Below are 22600 nucleotides of genomic sequence, written 5' to 3' on the forward strand. Positions count from 1 at the left end.
CGGGCTGACCTGGAGCTGTAATGATGCAGAGGCCACCGAAGAGCTCACCGCGTTTTGTACGACTCGGCTTGTCCTTCCACACGCTCAGCTCGGATGAGCCCGACCTTTTGATGGCACTTTGACAGATCGCATCTTCCCCCCAACAGGTGGCGAGACCGGTACTCCCTTTCCAGCCCTCGAAGGTGGTCACGGTGGGGAACCAGAGGAAGAAGTGGAACAAGTGATGGAGTTCCTCTTTGGCCCGGCACGCGCCCTGGTGGTGCCACCGCGGGAGCTGGCCCGCTTCTTCACAGCCATCCTCACGCCCAGAAAATGTCCAACCGAGTTGGAGCTGGGCTGGTGAGGCCAAGCACCCACCAAACACCACAACCCAACCGCTGCCCAGTGCGCATGTTGGTTAAAAAGCAACACACACTCTCCCACAACTGACGTGTCTTGCGATTGATTCATCAACACCACCAGGAAAAGTGGAGAGAGAACTTGTATTGATGCTGCCGCGTTCAAGAAGTGGGGGAGGAGAGTGAATGGTACGATTCGCTTCTGCGCGGGAGTGTGCTGGAGCTGGGTCGTCGTGGCGGCTTGACCCCGAGGAAGGGGGCCACGGCGGGGATCTTGAGCAGGAGGTAGACCGTGAGGTAGCTCATCCCAAACGTGACCACGTTCAGTATCAGCTGAGTGGTCGAAGCAAAAGAGAGGTGGGTGTCAGCCAAGGGCGGCTCGTGAACCGTGAAAGAAGCGACGTACAGCTTTCTGGCCCCAGGTGTACACGTTCATGCCCCACCAGCCCGCATTCATGGAGCACGCCATGAGGTACTGAACACGCGTGTGCGGTGGTGCGTGTGCGGTGGGTTGGTTAGTCCCTCTCGCGTAGTGGACGGGAGGGAAAAGGAAACAGTAGGGCGGGAGCAGGTGGGGTGTGTAACCTCGAAGACGGGGTGAATGATGAACAGCCCGAAGGTGCTGTCCCGGATGAACTGCTGCAGCTTACTGGAGCGTAGAGTTCACACACACACACACACACACACACACACACACACACACACAACCGCGAGAGCGGTTAAGCAGCACATATGAGTAGAAGGGCGTCGATGCGTTGTGGCTAACCTTTGGAAGGGGTAGTTGCCATGGTATTTACAAAGTTGGCTATAGATCCTGTGTACGTACCAAGTCAGCATTCGACAAAAGCAGCAAGTGCTGCGCTGCTGAGTCCAAAGAAAAAGAGACGTACCACATCCAATACCAGCTCCCCACGCTGCGAAAGAGTAAAACGATGGTGATGGTGAAGACGAAGAGAAACGGTTGGGTGAGCCACGCTAGGCGCGAGTGGCGCGAGGGTGGCACACGTACACGTAGAAGAATCGCTGGAGGCGAGGCTTGTAGGTGATGTAGCCCGGACCTACGAACACGAACCCCTCCTGGTCCGGGAACGACCACTTCAACAGGCACTGCACAGAAAAAGAACGAAATGAGCCACACACCGCTTCGCTTTCGTTCTTTTTTACTGGTGCCGGGGGGGGGAGCAGCGTACGATGTTCATGAAGAAGTAGAAGGCGAGGCTGAGATTGGAGCAGGCGGTCCAGAAGCAGGGCAGACGGTCTTCGAACAGCATCCACGCGAAGCCGAACACGTAGAAGGCCGAGTGTGAGACGCTGGTGAAGAACGAGGTGCCCAGCGAGCGGCTCGTGTCGGGGCTCAGCGACACCAGGCCGCCGAAGAACGAAGTGGGCGAGGGAATCTCGTCCGGACCCAGGATGTCGGGCGCGCTGATGATTAGCACATGGCCCGCCACGATCGAGAACAGGCTCACCAGCGGCAGATTGATCGACAGCGCGAGCCGCGACGCCGCTCGGCTCTGCGCCTTGCGTCCATCGATCACATCATCAGAGCCGAAGCGGGCGGCCGACGATGACGACGACGAAGACGACGAGGCGGCGCCGTAGGTGGAGGTGACGTGGCACGAGGTGAGGGAGGAGAAGTGGAGGGTGATGGCGGTGGGCAGCGGGAAGGCGGCGGTGAGTAGGGGCAGCACGTAGACCAGCACGATGCCGGTGTTGATGAGGAGCGATGAGAAGTACTGGTTGGCCCACGTCAGCATCAACGAGGGCGCCAGGGTGCTCATTGGGATCATCCACTCGTACTGGAGGTCGAAGTAGTACTCCATGAACCGGCCCAGCGTGAGCTGCGCGTGGTGCGCCAGCGCGGGCAGCGACAGCAGCGCGCCGGCGCCGCTGGGCTTGGCCCGGGCGAGGTGGGAGAGGAGGAAGGCCGACGCGCCCAGGACGAACCCGACCAGCGTGCCGTAGGCCAGGCCCAGCCAGCACCACATCCACAGCAGCGGGGCCACCACCGTGCCGCACACGAACAGCGCCATCGACCAGGCCGACCTGTGTCGGTTCAGCCTCTGCTCTCCACCACCACCACGCATCGTGAGCGACCGTTAGCTGTGTGTCTCATCTGAGTTCTCACACACGACACACACGACACACGACACACACGACACACGACACACGACACACACAACACACAACACACAACACACAACACACAACACACAACACACAACACACAACTGGTGGTACCTGAGAGGTGTCAAAAGTGGGTGTGGTAGTGGTGGTGGTGGTGGTGGTGGAAGAGGAGAGCCAGCGGGAGTTGGTGTCGTAGCAGGCCTTCATGACGCAGAAGAGCGGCAGGTGGAGGACCCACAGGGCGAACATGTAGGGCAGGAAGTAGAGCTGGCCGGGCGAGGTGAAGAGCACCTCCTTCCAGGCGTCGGCCGAGGCGTTGATGATGGTGCCCTCCTTGTAGAGCAGCATGATGAGCGACACGGGCAGGCCCATGATGAGGAACCCGAAGAAGAAGGCCACGATGAGCTTGAAGAAGCGCTCGCCCACCACGCGCCACAGGTTCTGCTTCTCCTTCATGCTCAGGATGTTCGACGCGCCGCTCAGCACGAAGAACATATTGAGCCCCACCTGCAAGATGCCCCTCTGCACGCTGTGGACCGCTCCCTGGTGACCACATGTGATGGCAGAATATTCCAATCAGTATTCCGATTTAAATATGAACTAATAAATGAACAAATAATTGAAATCTAAAAAATCTAAATATTTATCACGTATTAAAATTATTCTACCACGTAGAGGAATGATTTTTGAGTTTTTATTGATTGATTAAAAATGATTAAAAATACAGATTGATTAAACCACAGAGAGGCGTACCATGTAGTGTCGCACGCTGGCGATGTCGTCGAGAGGCGGCACGGGGTTGACTCGCAACCAGTTGCGCTTGCCATCGAAGAAGCGCATGTTGTGGTAGTAGACCAGGAAGTTGGCCTGGACCACCCGCACGCTCTCCATCCAGTGCTGCCTCCCTCCACCTCCGCCGCCACCCCCTCCAGTCCCCGCGCTGGGCTTGGCCGCCGCCGCCTCCTCCATCTTCATGTGGCAAGGTGGGTCGTCTCACACCGATTTCTTTTATCTTTTCCTCTCTTCCTATTGGAGCTATCACCCCCCCTGTTCACTCGTAGCTGCCATCGTAGTTGTTGTCGGCGGGGGCGTCGTCTTCGTTGTGGTGATGGTGGTGTTCGCTGGCCTCCTCGGGTTCGTTATATGCCTCGGGCTCGGGATAGGCAGGTTCAGGCTCGGCCTCGGCTTCGACGACGGGCGGCTCGGGCAGGGGTGGTTCCTCGGGCTGGTCTTCGACGGGCTTGGGCGGCGCCCTGGAGGGTGCGCCCTGAGTGGCGATCACCTGCGCAGCGGCCTTGGCCAGCTTCACCTTCTCTCTACGCGATTGGATCGCATCCATCTGCTTCTCCAGCTGGCCATCAAATGTTAGTATGTGCGTGTGCGGTGGTGTGTGTGCGTGCGGTGGTGCGTGCGGTGCGTGTGGTGATGAGTACCTCATCGTTGCATTTCTGTTGGAGCTTGGCGTATTCCTTCTTGCGCCTTTGCGCGGCGGCGTGCATCTCGGACTCCTGCTTTTCCATGAGCTGCTCCTCTTCCTCGTGCTGGTCGGCAGCGGTCTTCTGCAGGTCGTCCTGATGCTTGAGCGCCGCCTTCATCTCTTTCTTCGACTGCTGCTGCTGGAGGGCCAGCATCTCCTTCTCCTGCTTGCGCGCGAGCAGCTTGATCTGCTTCTTTCGCTTGAGCTCGTCGGGCTCCGACGGGTTGTTCTTCTCCTGAATCTTATCGGCCAGGTCCTCCACCTCCTCCTTGTGGTCGTACTCCTGCCTCCTCTTCTCATCGGCATGCCTGTGCGCGCAACAGTGAGTACCTGCGTTTCAATGTAACAGCGCACTCGTGTAAGCGAGTTGGTGGAGCGCAGCGCGCACCTCCACTCCAGCTCGATCTCGTCTCTGACGTTCTTTCGCTTCTGGTTGCCTGCTTCGCGGGCGTGCTTGCGCCTCATGATCTGCTTCTGCTTCTGGTGGTTGATCCGCTGCTTCTCCTGCTCGTGGTCGTCCTGCTCCCTCTGGCTCTCGGCCCGGTTGTCCTCTTCCTGCCGTACCCTCGCCGCCCGTCTGGCCAGGTCGGCCGGCTCCGTCGCCACCCGCATGCCCACCTGGTGTTGCGTTCCATGACAGTACAGCGTCGGCGTAGGCGTCAATGACGCTGGCAGGCCAGGCGACCAAGTGTAGTGAGAGAGGGGAGGTGTGAGCGTACGGCGGTGATGGCGTTGAACCACCCGTCGAGCAGCATGGCGTTCTCCGCGGAGAAGAGGTAGGGTCCCTTCTGCGTGGTGAGCCTGAAGGCGTGCTCGTGGCCCGTCACGTACTCCTTCTCGATAAGGTAGCTTGTCACGTCCAGCACAACACTGGGTGCCTGTTCAGCCACAACACACACAGCAAAATGATTGTCGGGGATGAACGAAGATCAGCGCAACCACGCCCCTGAGCAAAGAGATTGAGAGTTTGTTGCACCTTTACAACGTCTTCTTGCTTCTTGTAGATGGAGATGGCCCGCTCGCTGGGCCTGAGCACCAGGAACCGTCTATCCTTGACTCCCTACTCAGACGATGCCACTATTATGAGCTCACGCCCTTCGCAAAGAAGTTTACAAACGTTTACCTTGAAGGTGCGCGCATCACTTGAATGCAGAAGCCAGCCGGAATATTCGCTCATGATTGAGGAGTCGTTGTTGATCTACGCGTTGGTGCCCTGGTTTGTTCTTCTTCAGCTCGTTACGGCCGTGTTGTTGTGGAGAGAGGCGTTGGCCTTCCTTTTTCTGAACAATGCCCCAAAATAAAATAAATAAAAATAATAAACAAAAGATGAGCTTCATGATGGGGAGCAGGGGAGAGAAGAGGCTTGATTTACTACGAGAACCTTGCCGTGTAGGCGAACAAAATAAAATCATGAGAGCAGAGGACTGAATCGAAGGAGAGAGCCGTTTGGGGGGGAGGTGATTGTGTTTACATGCTGGCATAACTCTTGGCCAGTTTGTTCTTCTTGTTCTTGGTGTCTGATTTCTTCCGTCGCTCGTTCGTCGTACGTCGTTCGTCAACATCGTCCTCATCATCGAGATCTTTGTCGTCTTCCTCATCATCGTCGTGTTCGTCGTGATCCGCAGATCCATCATCATCATCCCCCTCGTCATCCTTCTCCTCGTCATCGCCTTCCTCGGTGTCGATGTTGGGTTCGACGTCGCGTTTGTCGTGCTGCAAATCGGTGGCAGTCTTATCGTGTGCCGTTCGGAAACCGATGACGAAGAAGGCCAGAGCCCAGATGAGAAGGGTGCCATACAGCACCCACTTGGTACCCCTGGGATCGAACAGCATCTTATCTTCTGTTGTTCAGATCTCTCTCTATGATCCGCCTGGCTCTTCCTCTTCGATCACCGACGATGAAAGCAACAAAATAAAATAAAACAAAAATGCCAAAAACACCCAAAAAAAGGCCTATCCCTGCCTGCCACGTCAGCTAAACAAAATAAAAATTCTGTTCTGCCGGTCACTCCGGTTTGCAGGAGGTGAGGGTGTAGAGATAGAAGGTTCGGGCGAGGGTGGCGCCACCGGGTCCTCCGCTGCCGTCTCCGTTGCTGTTAGCATTGCTTCGGCCGCCACCGCCCTTCTTGCCCTCGCGACCGGCAGCCACGGTGGACCGATCGAAGGTGTCGGCCTGCACCTCCCAGTCCACGTCGTCGCTGATGTAGAAGTAGGGATTGGTGATGAAGCTGTCGTTCTTGGAGAAGATGAGGAACTTGGCGCCCGGCTTGAGCACTCGATACACCTCGCGCATCATCTGTTGGATCGTTTCGTTCGTTCCCTCCTCCGCCTCACCCGTTGACAACAGGGCATCTACAACACATTGCGGTCAGTTACTGATTGTGTGCGGCGTGCGTGTGTCGTGTGTGCGGCGTGTGTGTCGTATCGTCGTGTGCACACCTAGGCAGCCTTTGTCAAGGCAGAGATCGAATGAGTTGTCTTCTAGGGTCATGTTCTCGACGCCCATGAGCTCGTAGGTGCATCGTGACAGCATTTCATCGATGTCCGGCGCAGCTCCGCCGCCGTGGCCGCTCTTGCCTGCCGCTCTTCGCTTCTTGTCGGCAGACGTCTGTCCGCGGCCCGATGGCTTTGTCGTCGACGCTGAAGCGGCAGCGCTGTAGGCTTCTCGCTGCCGTTCGCGCATCTTCTCCACGATGAGCTCGCAGTTGTCGATGTTGACCACCGTCACTCCCGTCGGCAGCTCCGGGTCGTTCACGATCTTCTCGCCCACCACCGAGTTGCCACAACCTGCACTTTCCGCAGCATATTTTTACATTTATATTTAGAGACATATTTTTAGTTAACTTATTTAAAAAATGTTACTAATTAATTGAAGATAAACATTAAATAATCAAATTAGGAATTATTTTAGATAAATAGATAAATTATCTAAAATAAGCTTATTATATAAATATTATTAATAAATATCGCAGTGCGTACCGATGTGAAGAATCCGTTGGCCCTCGGCTGGGAGATTGGCGACGAGGAAGGGTCGAATGTCGGGATAGAGGAGGTACCACTCGTAGGTGTCCACATAGCCCGGTCCGCCCTCACTGTAGAAATCGTCCCAGTAGTTCACACAAGAAGGTGTGCTCCGCTCCGCCATCTTTTGTTCTCTTGGCAGCAGTGCAAAAGAAACTCAAGAAAATACCAACATAAATCATAAATCACAAAACATGAATTCAATCCAGAAGGAGATGAACAACGTGACCCAAACGGCAACCGAGTTCTTCACAGCCGCCAAAAAGACGCCCCTCAACATTATCGATCGACCACTCAACAAGCCCAAGAAAGATGTACCTACCCCACCCCAGTCTTGAATTTACATAACATCCAGCCACATGGATTTATTTTATTCATTTGGCATGCTGTCGTGTGGGGTGCAGGTGAGCTTGAGCGCCTATGCCTATTTGTTCTCTGAGTTGGTGCAATACGCCCAAACCAAGGTCACAAACATCTCCAAAGCCGAGGAGCGGTGCGTCTCGAAGGCTTCTCTTGTCTCCAGCTGCTCCTGTCAACTGGTCCTTGGCTGACACATCACAATGCACCCTGCACCCTGCACCCTGCTGCTGCTGGTGGTATGGGACAGGCTGTGGGAGGTGGGCTACCAGGTGGGTCTCCGAATGCTGGAGCTGCAGAGCTTCCGGGAGAAGAAGGTCAAGCGGGAGCTGGAGATCGTGGGCATCCTCGGCTTCATCTCGGTCAACGTGTGGAAGGCCCTCTTTGGCGAACGCGCCGACTCGCTCGAGCGAAGCACCGAACACGAGGACGAGTGTACGATCTCTCGCCTCGCTTCGCTTCTCTTCACTTCTTTGCTGTGACCGCTCACGCTCTTTTTTGCAGACATGATCAGAATAAGCGGCGACGTGCTGGTGAACAAGTATGTGTCCTTGCGAGACGGAGGCCTCAACACGGCCGCCTTCGTGGCCGGAGTGGTGAACGGCGTGCTCGATGCCGCCGAGTTTGTGCGCACACCCACTCACATCCATTCCTCTCTGCAATGCCTCATCACCGTCAGAGCTAATCGCTCATCTTTCTTCTCTTGCAAACCAACTACCATCGCAGCCGTCCAAGGTGTCGGCGCACTACGTCAAGCCCAAGACAGTGATCCTGATCAAGTTCGAGCCCGAGGTCATCGCCCGCGAGAAGCGGCTCAAGGGAGCCTAAAAGGGCGTTAGAATGCTGACGTGGCATACGTTGGTGTGTGAGAATGTGAAATATTTGCGATCAATTTCAAGATGGAAATTTCCGATTCCACAGAGTGCCTTGTGGTGTCGATGTGGGGCGGTGGTGCGTTTAGGTCGGATTTCGGTGGGCTGTGGGTCGACAACGGCCAAGAGGCACGAGCAGGGCTGGCCAGTAGTGGATGTTCGAGAGGCCAACCAGTACGTTCACACAGGACTCCGACCGTCAAGCACCCCAACAACACGCGTATTGCGAGAGCCAACAACAGCCAACTCTTCTCCAGCCCCGAGCCGAAGCAACCTTTTCCCTTCACGAGCGGTACGCCGAACTGAGCTCCTTCGTGTGAGACATCCGGTTCTGCGGATGTGGGTGTGGCTTGAGCCCCAGCCCAAGCGGCTTACTCACTGCATTGGCCCATAGAAGGTAACAACCACTCCACTCTACTCTGCGCAGCGCAGCACACGACAAGCAGGCGAACCAACTAGTCCAGGCTAGGCTCCTAGAACCAAGCAAGGCCAAGTAAGTAGAGAAGATGACGATGACCGACTTGGGCGTGGAATGTGTGGTCGGGCTATGCATGGCGGCGGCCATCTGGTGGGTCGCGCGTAGGAGGTGTCGCTCCCACACGGAGGAGCCCAAGACGCGCCTCGACTCGGCCGACCCGGCCAAGGTCATGGCCCTCGCCGACGACGCCGCAGCCGCCGCCCACGACGCGCTCCTGGCCGAGTGCGACAGCACCAGCGAAGCCGACGATGACGACAGCAGCGTGCATTCTCTAGACGAGCAACCTCCTCAACCTCCTCAACACCAACACGAAGACTCGCCGTTGAACAAGGAGGAAGATGATGATGAAGATGAAGATGACGACGACGATGAAGCGGCTGAGACGGACGTGACCGAGCATGATGATGGCGGCGACGAAGAGGTCGAGGACGAAGATGACGAAGACGACAACAACGAAGATAGACCCTTGATAGACGAGAAGATGATGGAGGAGACGATGGCGCGGGCGATGGCGATGGCGGCCAACATGGGCGTCAACATGTCCGAGAGCTTCATGGCCATGGAAGAGTTCCTGGTGCTCGATACGCCTCAGCCCGCCGCCGCCATCGAGGAGGAGCGCATGCGGATGGAGGACCCCGCCTCGTTCGTCCACCTCGACGATGCCGGCATCGACGACAACAGCGACGACAACGACAACGAGCATGAAGGGGAGGACGAAGAGGAAGAAGAGAACGAGGAGGAGGAGGAAGAGATGGAGAAGGAGAAGTCGGTGGGTGGCGAGGGCGAGCGTGAGCCGTCGTCGCAGGGTTTGATGTCGGCGTTCTGGGCCAAGTGCGAGTACAAGGACGAGTGCAACCTGTGCCACTCGCCCTTCTCCTTCCTCGTCAGAAGGGTACCGCCCCGTCGCCCCCTTCCCCCCCTCTCCCTCTCTGTTCTCTCACTTGTCCGCCCTCCCTCGCAGCACCACTGCCGCAAGTGCTGCGCCTCAGTCTGTAGCGGGTACGACGCACTGCAACGCGCTGCTGCGATGACGATGACGATGACGATGCTGTGTCCTGATGATGTGGATATGGAACGCAGGTGTTCGTCGAACAGCGCGGCGTTGGAGGAGTTCGGCGGCAGCGTGGAGCGGGTGTGCGACCGCTGCTGGGCCTCGGTGCAGATGGCGGCCGCCGACGATCGCCACCAGGAGGAGGACCACGACGCCGATGACCAGCAGGACTCCGACGACGACGGCGGCGAAGATGACAACGAGGCGGAGAAGGCGCTCTCCTCCTGAACGAAGCCACTGCGTGCGGCAGCCGAGCCTGGTGCATCACCAACAACTCACCAACCACCACCATCATCAACAACAATACGACCACTACCACACGACCGCGAGAAGAAGAGCTTCCACCTCCCATAATAAAGGGGACCACGGGTAGTTGGTAATTGAATTGATGACGAGTGGGAAGGCCGCATCTGATCTATTGGGTGAGTTCGCGGTAGAGCTCGGTTCGGCGTTCGAGGTGGATGGGGTCGCGGTCCCGCGACTCTTGGTAGTCGGCCCGCTTCGGTTCGATGTCAGTGAACAGCAGCTCGCCGCTCTCCTCGCCCGCCTTGCACGCGCAGTCCCTGCACAGCGGTGCGTCAAGTCAACACGCTCCCTGGGAGACCATAGTAGTAGTAGTGTTTCATCGTCGTACCCGTTGGGCGTCACCACAGAGCTCAGCCCGCAGAAACGCGATCCGTTCTCCTCGCCGGCTCGGTTGACGTAGGCCACGAAGAGCTGTGTTTGGAGGAGGTGGTGGTGGTGATGATGATGGTAATGATAATTATGAGGTGTTGATGACAAAACACGCACAAGATTTATACCTTGTTCTCAAAGGCGCGCGCTCGGACGGTCACCTCCGGCGCAAAGCTGGTCATGCACGCGGTGGGCACCAGGATGAGGTCGGCTCCGCGCAGCATCAGCACGCGCGAGGGCTCGGGGAACTCCACGTCTGCCCCCCCCCCAAGCCACCCATGCATGCCACGGTCAGCAAGTTGTTGTTGTTGTTGTTGTTGTTGGGTGCCCACGCCACCAGCCACGTACCCCAGCAAATGAGCAGGCCCACGGACACCTCTGGTGCGCACAAGCACGATGCACGCACACGCACCACCGCACACGCACCACCGCACACGCACCACCGCACACGCACACGCACAACCGCACGCGCGAGCGAAGTGGTTAGGGCATCGCTCCCAACACATAAGAGTCAATAAAAGTTGGCTGCAGGAGCCCTGCAAACAGAGGAACGCGAACCGCCGATCTTGACCACGGGCGCAAGGCTGCTCCCGGGCGTGAAGTACTTCTTTTCGTAGGGACCCCACAGGTGCGTCTTCCTGTAGTCCACACAACCACCATCAGCACCATCAGTACCATCAGCAGCAGCACGTGTAAAAGAAGACATAACAACTGTACCGGTAGTTGAGGAGGACCTCGCCCTCGGCGCTGATGAAGATGGCCGAGTTGTAGTAGGTAGTGGTGGTCTGGTCGTTGTCCACCGCCTTCTCCGGGTAGCCAAACACGAGGTGCACTCTGTTGGCCTTGGCCAGCTCTGCCATGACCTGCCACCCGCCGCCACACGCACCACCCGTTCACAGCACGTACACGCAAGACATGCTTTTCTACACTGTTACGTATAGTGTTGGCAACCTTGATGGAAGGGCCGTCGACCGGCTCGGCATCACGGTGAAGGACGTCGCCCACGTTGTAGCCCGTCAAGAACAGCTGTGTGCGAAAGGATGTCAAAGATATGCAATAAAAGATGAAAGATGAACGATGAGATTACAATTTTGGGGGGGGGGAGAGTACCTCAGGAAAGCAAAGAAGGAGCGGCACAGCCGCAGAAGAGGAGGTGCAGTGAGTGGCCGCGGCCTTGGCCACCACCTGCGCCGCGTTGGCCAGGTTGGTGGCCTTGTCGTCCGCTCCGCCGCACTGCAGTGACCACCCACTTTCAGGTCAGGCGGGCGTCTCCATCTACCAACCAACGAGGCGAGGTGGGCAGTGGCATGCCTGATAAAGCCCCAGGCGCAGCATGACGGTCGTGTGGGGTGGCGAGTACAACCTGGTCGGCCTTTCTTGCTTCTAACGGCGAAAATAGGAGTTACATGTCTTGAAGCTGTTGTCGCTGTGTGGGTGCTGGGATTCAGAGCTTGTCCACAAGGTCGTCGAGGGAGGGGATCTCCTCCTTGAGGCCCTTGCGTCGTCGCACGCCGAGCACCAGCTGTCCCGCGCGGCTGCTTGGGTCGCGTGGATCTCCCTCCACCAGCTGCCAGTGGTCGAACACGAATTGCACGTTGGCGCCTCCTTCACTCCACACACACCACACAGGCACACCGCACACGCACGCATCAGCGCAAACATGTTGCAGGGGGGGACTGCAACGGTAATGGACTGGGTTGCATACGCACCAGTGGCCTCGCGGAGAGCAGCCCAGAAGCCCAATGACTCGGCCACCGGCAGGTACGCCACTATCGCGTGCTTTGGCTCATTGTGGTCGGTGGTCAGGCCGCCAGTGCTGTCGTTGACGTTGGTGCGGCGGTCCGGATGAGGCGAGAGAACTTGGCCGCGCCGTTGGGCGATGAGGGCGCACGCGGCGTCGATGTTGGCCTCGTTCGCGCGAGCCTCGATCAGATAGACGGGCTCCATGAGCCGCGGCTGCGCGGCCATTAGCGCGGCCCACACCCCGCGACGAGCCGTTGGTATTATCTGACCGGCGCCTCTTCGCCTGGCATCGGGGTGCAGGGTGGTGTCCACCAGGTTGAAGCGCACGCCGCGTACGGGCTCGCCGCACAAGACGCCCTCCTGCGTTGCGAAGTTGAACCCTGACACGACGGCGCTCTTCACCTCGTGACGGTACGGGTAGCAGTACCGGCCGGTGTCCAGCACCATGTCGAACAGCGCATTGGGACCCCTTTCGTTCGGTCCCCAGCCCCACATCTGCCTTGAGTCCTGATTATTGGATTGCGTTACTACTGTAGTTTCCGTGTGCGTGTGCGTGTGCGTGTGTGTGCGGGCGCGCGCATGTGCAAGTGTAAAAACTACTACCAAAGCGAAAGGAGCAGCGCACCACGACGTTCCAGGTGTAGAGCTGGCGGCTGAGAATGTGCGGATCTGCAGACGGATCGACGTCATGGGTGTCGATGGCGTCGGCCAGACCCGGCGGGAGGGGCTCCGCGGTCATGTACAGTCGGTTGTTTTTGTTGGGCGACTTGGTGAGGCACACCTGGCTCGACGGGGCGGTCACGGTCTCTCGCAGGGAGACCGCCGGTGCCGAGTGCGAAGTGAACTCGACCCCCAGCGAGGCAAGATATGTGGTCGCCCGGCCCACGAGGAGCTCTAGGGGCTGCGTGCCCGCGCCGCAGATCACCAGCCCCTCGTCAGCGTATTCGTCCAGCCAACACTGGCCACCGAGGCATGTTCCCGAGAGCCGGCGCAAGGCAGCGGTGATATCTCTAGGCAACGAGGTTGTGTTCTGTGGTGTGGGCGTGGGCGTGTGCGTGTGCGTGTGCGTGTGCGTGTGCGTGTGCGTGTGCGTGTGCGTGTGCGTGAGTGTGTGCGTGGTTAGTATGTGCCCGGCCCTCCTCAAGATTGTCGTGTGTGTACCTTTAACTGAAGCGCTGTCCCTATGACGAAAGAAGGTCTCAGTATAGGCCTGAAGCTGTGCTTGAGCGTGATATCGCTCGAGGTGATGGTGCCGGAGTCGAAGAAGCAGTCGTCTGGAAGGATCACAATGTCGCCTGCCGTGGCAGCATCCACGGGCTCGAAGCGACCGTGCACGACAGCGTATAGGCCCGCCACCGACCCCAGCTTGCTCTCGGGCTGAGCGGCATAGTTAGCTCCTTGCGCCCAAACAATATAGTGCTTCCAAGAGCCTAAGCAGGACGCACCCTGTCCCAGTAGAATCGGTTGTGTGATGAAGCCAAGACGCGCACCTGCCGCCCCGGCACGACGGTGCCTGCGAACACGCGACCCAAAGCGTAGAAGGTTCGCTCCTTGGCGTCGTGCCCCGGAGATAGCACAAGCTTGGCAATGTGCAGCATCAGCGGTCCTGCGTGGACGACGTGTGTCGAGTGTGATGTGTGATGTGTGTTATTAGTCAGCATTATTCGTGCGCCTACTCGCACGTACCGTCTTCGTCACAGCGCGCGATGGCCATGGAGCATTCGTCGTCCGCTGAGCCCGCGTACAGTACCTCCGCGCGGTACACTTGGGCCTCCATAGGCGATGGCAAATGCTCAGCGATCGTCTTCACCAACGCCTGACCAATGTCACGCCAAAGATGAGTAAAAGTACTCAGGAAGGCCGAGGCAACCTTATGGTAGGAGCAGACTTACACCGGGTAGCGGAAGAAGCGTGGCCATTGTGCTCTTCATCACTTCCGTGGCATCAGAGATGTGGTCGTAGCCGTCGAGTTTGATGTCCAGCTGGCGGAGGTGTGTCTTGCGGAATCGACGCTTATCGGACCCGCCCAGGCATCCGCGGATGATCTTGTAGATGGGTTCCAGCACGAACCGACAAAAGCCGCGGCGCAGCTTCTTACCCGTCGTGTGGCATACACTGGTCGTAAGCCTGTTGATGTGCTCACTGGTCGTGAGTGTTTTGAAACAACACAACCAACACACTTGGCGCCAAGTGAATCGCAGATCGCACCATGTCTTCGTGTCGGGGTCATAGAAGTGGTCACCCCACAGACGCTTTGTGATTTGCGCCGCCTCGCCTTCACCGCCAAGTGCCTTCCGGAGCCTCTCGGCGAATGTGTGCAGTGTGAAGCCCCTGATAACAAAAACGTGAGCATCGGACGGTGATGACGCGGCTCGGGGAGAGAGTGCTTGGGCGCACCAGCCATGGAGACCCGAGGCGAACACGACCGAGCCTTCGTCTGGTCGCGCCAGCGAGTCGCTCATGCCTTCGGATCGCAGGGTGGAGACCAGGCCGTTGAACGCCGCAACGATCGCACACAAACGTTCGTACAGAGCCTCGGGCTTCTGCAAGTGGATGTCTTACTTAGTTTCTTACTTGCTGGTGTTGTGTGCTGTGTGTATTCACCAGTTTGTGCTCCAGTATGGCTTGGTCGAGCTTGCTTATTACGAGCACCGGCTTCACTCTCTCCGACAGCGCATACCGCAGCGCCGTCTCGGTGAGGAGGCGCATGCCCTCCATGCAGTCGACCACCACCAGAGCGCCGTCTGTCAAACGCAGCCCTGCACCCACCTGCATCCGCACGTGTCAGGCCTCGTCGTGGCACTAGTGCTGCATATGAACGTCACATGTGGGCACCTCTGCAAGCAGGTCACCTTGGCCAGGAGTGTCGACTACGTTGAGCCGTCGACAAGGTTCGTGCGCGGGCAGCTGGACTGACGACCAACCGAGCAGCCCATCGCCACTACTCGAGTCTGCCTGCGCTTGGTCTGTGCCCTGTGCAGCTGCTGCCAGCGTGTGCCCCAGTGCCCCTGCGTGGGCGTGGTGATGCCGGCAGGGCCGTGGCACGGTGTCAAGGACTCCAGAGGGAGTAGGTATTTCTTTTGCTATTGGGGGCAACGCGGTCGTACGTGCGAGGACAGACTTGCCATGACCGACGGCGCCCACGATGCTCACGTTTCGTATGCACCGCTGGTCAAGCCGGCGCTTCGAAGCTCCCTCCCCCCTGCACCCTGGTGCCTCCATCTCTGCCCAAAGTAGAGGCGTGGCCCGACGTTGGAGGCTTGCTGCAGGATTGCTGCTTCGGTGTCGACAACAAAGAAAACAAAACTCATCGCCGACGCAGCGCTGGGCTGGCAGCCACACGCCGCCAGCTGAAGATGCCAAGGACGGCATAGAGCACCAGCGTGTGACTCACTATCGATTCGTGTGTGTCGTGTGGATCGTGAGAAGATGGTATGCTCGAACGACCACAGAGCGTGAAATGGTGAGATGGGGGAACGTACGAGAGATGAGGACGAGCGGATGAGAGAAAGTGGTGGCATCCTTGATGGGGATGCACATGGCGATCACGTTGTTGGCCACGTGCAGGGCGATCGATTCCCAAATCGATCCGAGAAGCAGAAAGCGAGCGCTGTAGAAGAGGCCGATCTCGATACCAAGCGCCACCTGCCGCGAACACACACACACACACACACACACACACACACACAGGTTAGCCGTGCAGTGTGAGAGAAAAGAGCAGAGTGTGCGTGCGTGCGTGCGTGCGTGCGTGCGTGCGTGCGTGCGTGCGTGCGTGCACTCGGACGTGCCTGCATCAGGACGTAAACAGACGAGAACCGGCCGTTGAAGAGGTTGATGAGGTGGAAGAGTCCAAACAAAATGTTGGCGATCACCGCACAGGTGCCCGCCTTGTGAGACCTGCGCACCACATCGACCACGGGTGGTTAGCCCCCACCACATACTCCCTCTACTGAGCAGTCGGCGAGGGAGGAGGGAAGAGGGAAGAGAAGAGACCTGTGATAGAGGACGTAGAAGAGGCAGCCCCGGAAGATGATCTCCTCCTTGATGGGGTCGAAGAAGATGAGGTTGAAGATGTTGTAGTAGCCCACCAATTTCGGACCCTCTCCGGCAGCACCAGCACCGTGAGCCTCGGCAGCGCTCGCGTCCGGAGCGAAAAAGTTGGAGAAACCCATGTACCAGCTTCCAGTCGCCGCCTAGTGGTGATGGTCGCGTCGCATCGCGATGAAGAGTAACATGTCAGACTGCCGGGGTCATCAATAAGAAAGATGAAGACCCTAACCTGAATACAGACGAGCAGGAGAGTGACGACGAGCTGGTAGGCGATCAGCTGCATGGCCAGGTAGCTCACTCGAGGCTTCAGCAATCCCAGCCTGTCCGCAGAGAGTCGAGCGCGAGAGTTGAGTTAAATCACGTTCAGCGCAAGCTACGGAGTGGAGGGACGAACCACTCGGGGAGAGCTCGAATCTTGGCCTGCGTCGGGCGCACCGTGCGGTACAGCAGCCAGCCCACGACCGTCGCACACGCCAATGCGGCAAGCACTGCGTGCAGCACGATTGCGAACGCATCACTGCAGGGAAAGGCGCGTGCGGGTCAATTACAGTCTGGAGTCAGTGCCAGCTAGCCCCGACTCAACGCGCGCGCGTGTTTGCAACCAACCAACCTTGTGATGATGCAGCCGAGTGTTTGCGCCCACTGCCACACGACGCCGAACCCTGTAGCCGCTTCCTCGCTCGAAAACACGCACTGTGACACCCCCTTACGTCGGTCAAGGCGCTGACAGTGACAAAGAAGAGAAAAGGAAGGAGAGATACCGAGCGCAGGACGCGCGGGTAGGTCGGCGGGGTGTCGAGAACGGAGAGGACCAGGCCGGCGATCGTGGGGCAGAGCAGCACCAGCACAAAGTACTCGGCCATGCTGAACACCGCCTCCACGGTGCCGAACACCAGCGAATTCTCGAGCCTCCTCCTCATCGTGCTCCCATCTGCCGCCGCCTCCGCCGCTCGTTCTGCTCAGCCCCCCCCCCCGCGGATGTGGGTGAGGCATTGCCCTGCCCCAGCTCTACTGGCCACAGGCCAGTTGCCTTTTTTGGAGGGGGGGGGAGAACCTGCGGTTGGTGGTGCTTCTGATCGCTCAGCTGGCAAGGGAGGTGGGACGGGAGGCAGCCGCCCGGCGTCAGCCAGACGGGTCTTCACACGCTTCGTGGCCATAGATCTATGTGAGGTGCGGAAGAACGAAAAGAAGAAAAGGAAAATTTAAAGAAATAACAATTCCTCACAGCGCAGGCACCCCTATTTATTTGCTCGAAGTGCAACAGGGCCGACCCTTCTTTCATCACACGCCCCAGGACAGCCCCTTCTCCTGCCGCTCTTGACTCCACTCTCGCAGCGATAGACCTCGGGTCACCGCTCGCTTAGCCGTAGCAAAGTCCGCCATTGTCTGCAGCGCACAGTAACAAAAACGTGTGCAAGTCCTACATCAGCACGTGGAAACACGCAATCAATGAAGAGGGTGGAGCTAGAGGGCTCTGTACCACGCGGGCTGCGAGAAGGTCTCTGCGCAAGCTCACAAGGGCGGCCTCTTGGCACAGACTCTGCAGCTCCGCCCCGCTCCATGATTCGGTCTGTGTGAACAACAGGCGATTAGGACTACAAGGACGGGACCCGCTTATCAAGGGGGGTGGTCCCAGCATGTACCTGTTCGGCGATGGTAGCTAACCGAACGTCGGGCTCGAGCGCCATCTGGCGCGAGTGCACCTCCAAGATTTGCTGTCGCGTTTGTTGATCGGGCAACGGAATCTGGAAGCCACAACAGATGCGTGCGTGCAGTGTCAGCGACCGCAGTCACAGGGCACGATCCATGGGCGTTGCCTGACGTTGGCCCGTACCTGCAAGACTTGGTCAATGCGACCTGGTCGTATGAGCGCCGAGTCGAGCATATCGAGCCTGTTTGTGGCCGCCTGTAAAAAAGAAACCAAAAACCAATGCAATGAGGGTATGCGCAGGCGCCAGTGATGGGAGGGAGGGGCCGCGGCACCAGTAGCAGTACACCGGCCGACCTCTCCACGCCGTCGAGTTCGTTCAGCAGAGTGGACAGTACACGAGCTTGCACGCCGTCAGCCGAACCCTCTGTGTCGTTGAGGTGAAGGTCTGGAGTGTGAGCATATAGCCACTCTCATCGCCTCTCCAAGCGTCATGGGATGCGGAGAGCGCACCGCCGGGCGTCGCTCGCTTGGCGACGATGCAGTCGATCTCGTCGATGAAGACGACCGCGGGAGAGTTCTGGCGCGCCTTCTTGAAGGTGTCTCGAATCAGGGCCTCCGAATCACCGAGATAGGGCGAATACAGCGACGCTGCGTTCAACGAGAAGAAGCTCTGGTTGCACGACGACGCTATGGCCTGCACAACACCGATAGCATAATACGAGATGATATGAGAACTGCAAACTGGGTGATTGTGGGGCAAACAAAAAGGGCACAGGGCGGAAGTGAACCTTGGCGATGGTGGTCTTTCCGCCTCCGGGCGGACCCACGAGCAGAATGCCGCGCGAGGGCTCAATGCCGAACCGCTGGAAGGTGGCCTTGTACAGAATCGGCCATTCCACCGTCTCCATCAATTTCTGTAAGTCAAGAAGAGTGAGCCCCTTGGGTTGGTGTGATCTTTCCGCCATGGCGAAGGTCGGTGGTGGGGTTGGGGAGTGACCTGCTTGATAGAGCCGAGGCCGCCAATGTCGTCCCAGCCCGTTTTGTTGACGTCCACGATCATACCGCGTCGACACGAACCGTACATCTTGGCCAGCACCTGCTCGAAGTCCTCCGGAGTGACATGGCCCGCCGTCGGCGTTGGGTCGCCGCTGCTGTGTCGACACCAGAGCATATGAGCTGAGGTGGCCAGACCGTCATCATCACCGGTAGTGGTACGACGCACCTCGCATCGCGAGCCATGTGCAGATACCGCTTGATCGCAAGCAGCGCTGCTTCGCGGCACAGGGCTGCCAGGTCCGCGCCCACGAAGCCGACCGTGAGTCCTGCGACCTGCTGGAGGTCGACTTCCCGGTGGAGAGGCATGGCGCGCGTGTGCACGCGCAGGATGTCGAGTCGCTCGTCTTCGTCCGGTGGCCGCACCTCAATCTCGCGATCGAACCTGAAGCAAGCGAGTGGGCCAAAGGCGGAGGGCGGAATGCGGAATGCGGAGGGCGGAGGTGGAATGCGGAGGCGGGCTCATCGAGTTAGTCACAGTGTGCATCATGGCAAGGTGCTCAAGTACCTTCCCGGCCTCCTGAGCGCGGGATCGAGGGAGTTGGGGCGATTCGTAGCGGCCACGACGAGGACGCGCGTGCGCTGTCGCAACCCGTCCATGAGCGTGAGCAGCTGTGCCACCACTCGAGACTCCGTAGACTGCGCGTCCTCGCGCTTGGGACAGAGCGCGTCCTGATTTTGTTGAAACCAAACGTTCGTTGTGATCCAGGAATACAGGAGCAAGTGCTAAAATTGAAGCGTCATGCCGGGGCGTACGATTTCGTCAATAAAGACGATCGAGGGCTGGAGTTTGCCCGCCTTTTCGAACACCTTGCGTAGCCGGCTTTCGGTCTGGCCGGCATAGGCCGTGTAGAGCTCGCCGCCGTTCACCGCCACGAGCGGAATGTCGTAGTGCCTCGCGACGGTGCGTGCGAGCAGCGTTTTGCCGACCCCGCTGGGTCCCTTGAGCAGCAGACCTGAGCACGCCCATCGCGACAAACGAGTGAGACATGGGCTCACTCGGGGGGGTGCGGCAAGGGTACCCTTGGGCGGCTCGATGGAAAATCGCTTGAGGGCTTCGGGCGCCACCAGCGAGAAGTAGACGAGCTCCCGTAGCGAAGCCAGGCCTCCCTTGAGTCCTCCGATCGAATCGATCGCGCCGCCCTTCCCCTTGTCCTGCTTCTCCCTCGACGTCTCACCGGTGGGAGCTTCGTCTTCGCTTTCGTCCGTCGTTGTCTGCGTTTGTTTGGACTGCAGCGCTCGCTGGGTGTGGAGGCCGAGTTCAAGCGGGGAAGCCGCGTGTTCCGTGACTAGGCTCATCTTCGTGGAGCTGTGGATCTGCACGAATGCCGCCTCCGGCACCGTCGATCCAACCCGGAAGTGGAAAGGCCCGTTGGCCGACCCCACCGTGAAGTCCGACTTGACCACGAGCCGTTCCAGGTGACATCGTAGCTAGGCGTCGACCATATGGTGAGCCACCGCAAGACAGGCGAGAAGCTACTGTGCGGCGATGTACTTACCTCAGGCTCGGTGGCGCTGCACGGCGTGAGCGGAATCAGCGACACGCTCTGCGCTGACACTACGCTGCACGCGCTCAGGGAGGCCTCTTCTTCGCCGTCCCCTCCAAGCTTGCCGTGCTGCTGTTCTCCTCCTCGTTCCTTCATGCCGCTAGCGAGAGCACGGCAGACGAGCTGGTCCACCTCCACCAGCGCAGACTCGCCTTCTTGCCTGCTGGGGTATGCACGCACCAGCACCTCCTACTCCCACCACCAAACGTAAGTACCTCGCACCACTTTGCACCTCGCCCCCACGCACACACCTACAGGCCAGTTGGGCAAGAAGGCCTGACGCGAAAGTCCGGCCGAAGGGGCACCTTGTTGGGCGTGCGGAGAACCAGTGGGGCGGCCAGGCTCAGCCCCATCGCCCGCATGGTGCCGACGCTCAACCGACACTTGCCGGAACCCTCGTCCTCCCGGGCTGGCGGCAGCACTCGCCACACCTGGTGCCGTGTCCGATCCATTTTTGTTCGATAAATCACTATTTTTAATGATTTAAATTTCATTTTTAATGTATCTGGTGCTGCCTGATTTCTGCGAGATTGCAGCGCACTTTCAGGAGTTGTGCAGAAAACGAGCGGAATGGTTCCTGCCTTTTTCTGTCATTTTCCTTTGCCGACGGCAAGACCGACGCAGCGCGGGCAGAATTGAATCAAAACCTACCTAGACGACACATCGGCCATGGCTCTCTTCATTGGTACGAATTGAGACGTCCTGATCCCGTGCCCCTCACTGCTGCCGCACTGCCCCACTGGTGCCGCGACGCCTGCCGCCCAGTTGGCCAAGCGTAGCACGGGCCACCAGAACTTAATTCTGTACACTCACTAAAATTATAAACGCGATTACGCGGCATCGACCCAATCGCCACACCACGAATTTACATACCTATTTTTATAGTCATTTGGAGTTGATTCACACTTTTTCACTTCACAAAATTCAATCTGAAGTGCCATGCCCCGCCGAGCTAGCTTGCCAGCGGCCAGCCCCCGAGCTTCGCTGCAGCCGGGCCGCCTAGCTTCAGCCATGTGCTGGTGTGATGTGTAACGTGCACCAATCAGCCTTGTTAACCCTTCTTATGCCCATTATGCTGGTGTTTTTCTGTGATGTGCATGCAGGACGTCTACCGCTTGACTGCCGGCCTCGCGACCTCGAGGACATGTTCTACAAGTACGGCCGCATTATCCGCTGTGATGTCAAGGTCGGTTTCGGATTCGTAGAGTACGAGGACCGACGTGATGCCGAAGATGCCGTCCGCGATCTGGTATGTTCCCCCCACGCGATTTAGATGCCACTGCACAGCTCATCGGGGTATTAACCATTTGCATCCCTACTTTGTGGACCCCAGGATGGTGCTCACCTTATGGGCAAGCGCATCGCTGTCGAGTGGGCCAAGGGTGAACGGAGGGCTACGGGCACGCGCAGCGATGCCTGCTTCCGTTGCGGAGAGGAGGGTCACTGGGCCAGGGACTGCACCCGCGGTGGCGGTGGCGGTTACGGTCCCGGCGGCGGCGGCGGCGGCGGCTACGGCGGTCGTGGTCGTTCTCCCCCTCGCTACGGCCGTGGGTACGACTCATGCCCTGTCTTCGCTCCCTCCCTCTCTTTCTGCTCCCTTGACCACTTTACTGGCATCTCACCGTGCGCTTTCTCTATCTCTCCCCAATCTGTACAGATACAGCCGCAGCCCTTCGCCCCGTCGTGGACGCTACAGCCCTTCGCCCAGGCGCGGTCGCAGCCCCTCGCCCAGGCGTGGACGCAGCCCGTCCCCCAGGCGTGGTGGTCGCTACTCGCCCTCGCCCAGGCGCGGAGGCCGCAGCCCTTCGCCCAGGCGCAGCCCCTCGCCCCGACGAGGCCGATCGCCTTCGCCGCGCAGCCCCGCCGAGAAGAGGAAGCTCTCCCGCACGCCCTCGCCGGGCGGCAGGCGTTCGCCGTCGCCTCGCCGCGGCAGCCCGTCGCCGCGTCGCAGCCCCTCGCCCAGCAGGGGAAGCCCGTCGCCCAGGAGGAGCCCCTCGCCCAAGCGCAGGAGGACGAGCGGCTCGCGCAGCCCGAGCCCCGCCACCAAGCGCGGCAGCCGCTCGCCCTCGCCCTCGCCCGCCCCGGCCAACGGCGACGTCCCCGCCGATAGGGAAGAGTAAACATTCGCTTGGCTGATCGATCTCGCTCATCACCTTCTTC

The 22600-nt window shown here is 58.9% G+C and overlaps 10 protein-coding genes and 1 pseudogene across 10 annotated transcripts; 3 read left to right on the top strand and 8 right to left on the bottom strand.

Moving 5' to 3' along the window:
* Nucleotides 1-500: 500 nt before the first annotated feature.
* On the bottom strand, nt 501-3356 carry ACA1_175940 (uncharacterized protein; the record flags this gene model as incomplete). Its single annotated transcript, XM_004356764.1, has 7 exons — nt 501-671; nt 745-813; nt 924-987; nt 1348-1445; nt 1529-2401; nt 2580-3008; nt 3219-3356. The coding sequence occupies 7 exons, from the start codon at nt 3354-3356 to the stop codon at nt 501-503; spliced, it is 1842 nt and encodes a 613-aa protein (XP_004356817.1).
* Nucleotides 3357-3516: 160 nt separating this feature from the next.
* Nucleotides 3517-5119, bottom strand: ACA1_175950 (annotated as a pseudogene).
* Nucleotides 5120-5409: 290 nt separating this feature from the next.
* ACA1_175960 (uncharacterized protein) lies at nt 5410-5775 on the bottom strand (the record flags this gene model as incomplete). The annotated part of the gene is made up of 1 exon (XM_004356765.1): nt 5410-5775. One exon carries the CDS (start codon nt 5773-5775, stop codon nt 5410-5412), a length of 366 nt encoding a protein of 121 aa, XP_004356818.1.
* A 172-nt stretch (nt 5776-5947) lies between these two features.
* On the bottom strand, nt 5948-7087 carry ACA1_175970 (methyltransferase domain containing protein; the record flags this gene model as incomplete). The annotated part of the gene is made up of 3 exons (XM_004356766.1): nt 5948-6294; nt 6382-6729; nt 6922-7087. The coding sequence occupies 3 exons, from the start codon at nt 7085-7087 to the stop codon at nt 5948-5950; spliced, it is 861 nt and encodes a 286-aa protein (XP_004356819.1).
* Nucleotides 7088-7178: 91 nt separating this feature from the next.
* ACA1_175980 (component of TRAPP complex, putative) lies at nt 7179-8148 on the top strand (the record flags this gene model as incomplete). The annotated part of the gene is made up of 5 exons (XM_004356767.1): nt 7179-7277; nt 7368-7456; nt 7571-7755; nt 7825-7946; nt 8047-8148. 5 exons carry the CDS (start codon nt 7179-7181, stop codon nt 8146-8148), a joined length of 597 nt encoding a protein of 198 aa, XP_004356820.1.
* A 550-nt stretch (nt 8149-8698) lies between these two features.
* ACA1_175990 (uncharacterized protein) lies at nt 8699-9949 on the top strand (the record flags this gene model as incomplete). Its single annotated transcript, XM_004356768.1, has 2 exons — nt 8699-9562; nt 9632-9949. 2 exons carry the CDS (start codon nt 8699-8701, stop codon nt 9947-9949), a joined length of 1182 nt encoding a protein of 393 aa, XP_004356821.1.
* A 187-nt stretch (nt 9950-10136) lies between these two features.
* On the bottom strand, nt 10137-11705 carry ACA1_176000 (hydrolase, carbonnitrogen superfamily protein; the record flags this gene model as incomplete). The annotated part of the gene is made up of 9 exons (XM_004356769.1): nt 10137-10284; nt 10356-10438; nt 10525-10652; nt 10745-10774; nt 10955-11034; nt 11114-11259; nt 11303-11422; nt 11507-11629; nt 11676-11705. 9 exons carry the CDS (start codon nt 11703-11705, stop codon nt 10137-10139), a joined length of 888 nt encoding a protein of 295 aa, XP_004356822.1.
* Nucleotides 11706-11840: 135 nt separating this feature from the next.
* ACA1_176010 (elongation factor 2, putative) lies at nt 11841-14914 on the bottom strand (the record flags this gene model as incomplete). The annotated part of the gene is given in 11 exon segments (XM_004356770.1): nt 11841-12001; nt 12106-12634; nt 12765-13097; nt 13301-13516; nt 13585-13629; nt 13645-13745; nt 13826-13955; nt 14032-14266; nt 14348-14470; nt 14537-14682; nt 14744-14914. The coding sequence occupies 11 exon segments, from the start codon at nt 14912-14914 to the stop codon at nt 11841-11843; spliced, it is 2190 nt and encodes a 729-aa protein (XP_004356823.1).
* A 532-nt stretch (nt 14915-15446) lies between these two features.
* ACA1_176020 (CAAX amino terminal protease family protein) lies at nt 15447-17109 on the bottom strand (the record flags this gene model as incomplete). Its single annotated transcript, XM_004356771.1, has 8 exons — nt 15447-15463; nt 15622-15784; nt 15940-16036; nt 16133-16332; nt 16419-16509; nt 16584-16706; nt 16800-16912; nt 16951-17109. The coding sequence occupies 8 exons, from the start codon at nt 17107-17109 to the stop codon at nt 15447-15449; spliced, it is 963 nt and encodes a 320-aa protein (XP_004356824.1).
* A 361-nt stretch (nt 17110-17470) lies between these two features.
* Nucleotides 17471-20892, bottom strand: ACA1_176030 (ATPase, AAA domain containing protein; the record flags this gene model as incomplete). Its single annotated transcript, XM_004356772.1, has 14 exons — nt 17471-17575; nt 17670-17759; nt 17833-17934; nt 18024-18095; nt 18173-18264; nt 18351-18534; nt 18629-18754; nt 18838-18991; nt 19063-19278; nt 19402-19565; nt 19650-19849; nt 19916-20324; nt 20393-20629; nt 20746-20892. 14 exons carry the CDS (start codon nt 20890-20892, stop codon nt 17471-17473), a joined length of 2298 nt encoding a protein of 765 aa, XP_004356825.1.
* A 692-nt stretch (nt 20893-21584) lies between these two features.
* ACA1_176040 (zinc knuckle domain containing protein) lies at nt 21585-22550 on the top strand (the record flags this gene model as incomplete). Its single annotated transcript, XM_004356773.1, has 3 exons — nt 21585-21689; nt 21774-22007; nt 22098-22550. 3 exons carry the CDS (start codon nt 21585-21587, stop codon nt 22548-22550), a joined length of 792 nt encoding a protein of 263 aa, XP_004356826.1.
* Between the last annotated feature and the right edge of the window lie 50 nt (nt 22551-22600).

The sequence above is a fragment of the Acanthamoeba castellanii genome, assembly GCF_000313135.1.
Source record: "Acanthamoeba castellanii str. Neff unplaced genomic scaffold scf7180000084741, whole genome shotgun sequence".
Lineage (NCBI taxonomy): Eukaryota > Discosea > Longamoebia > Acanthamoebidae > Acanthamoeba > Acanthamoeba castellanii.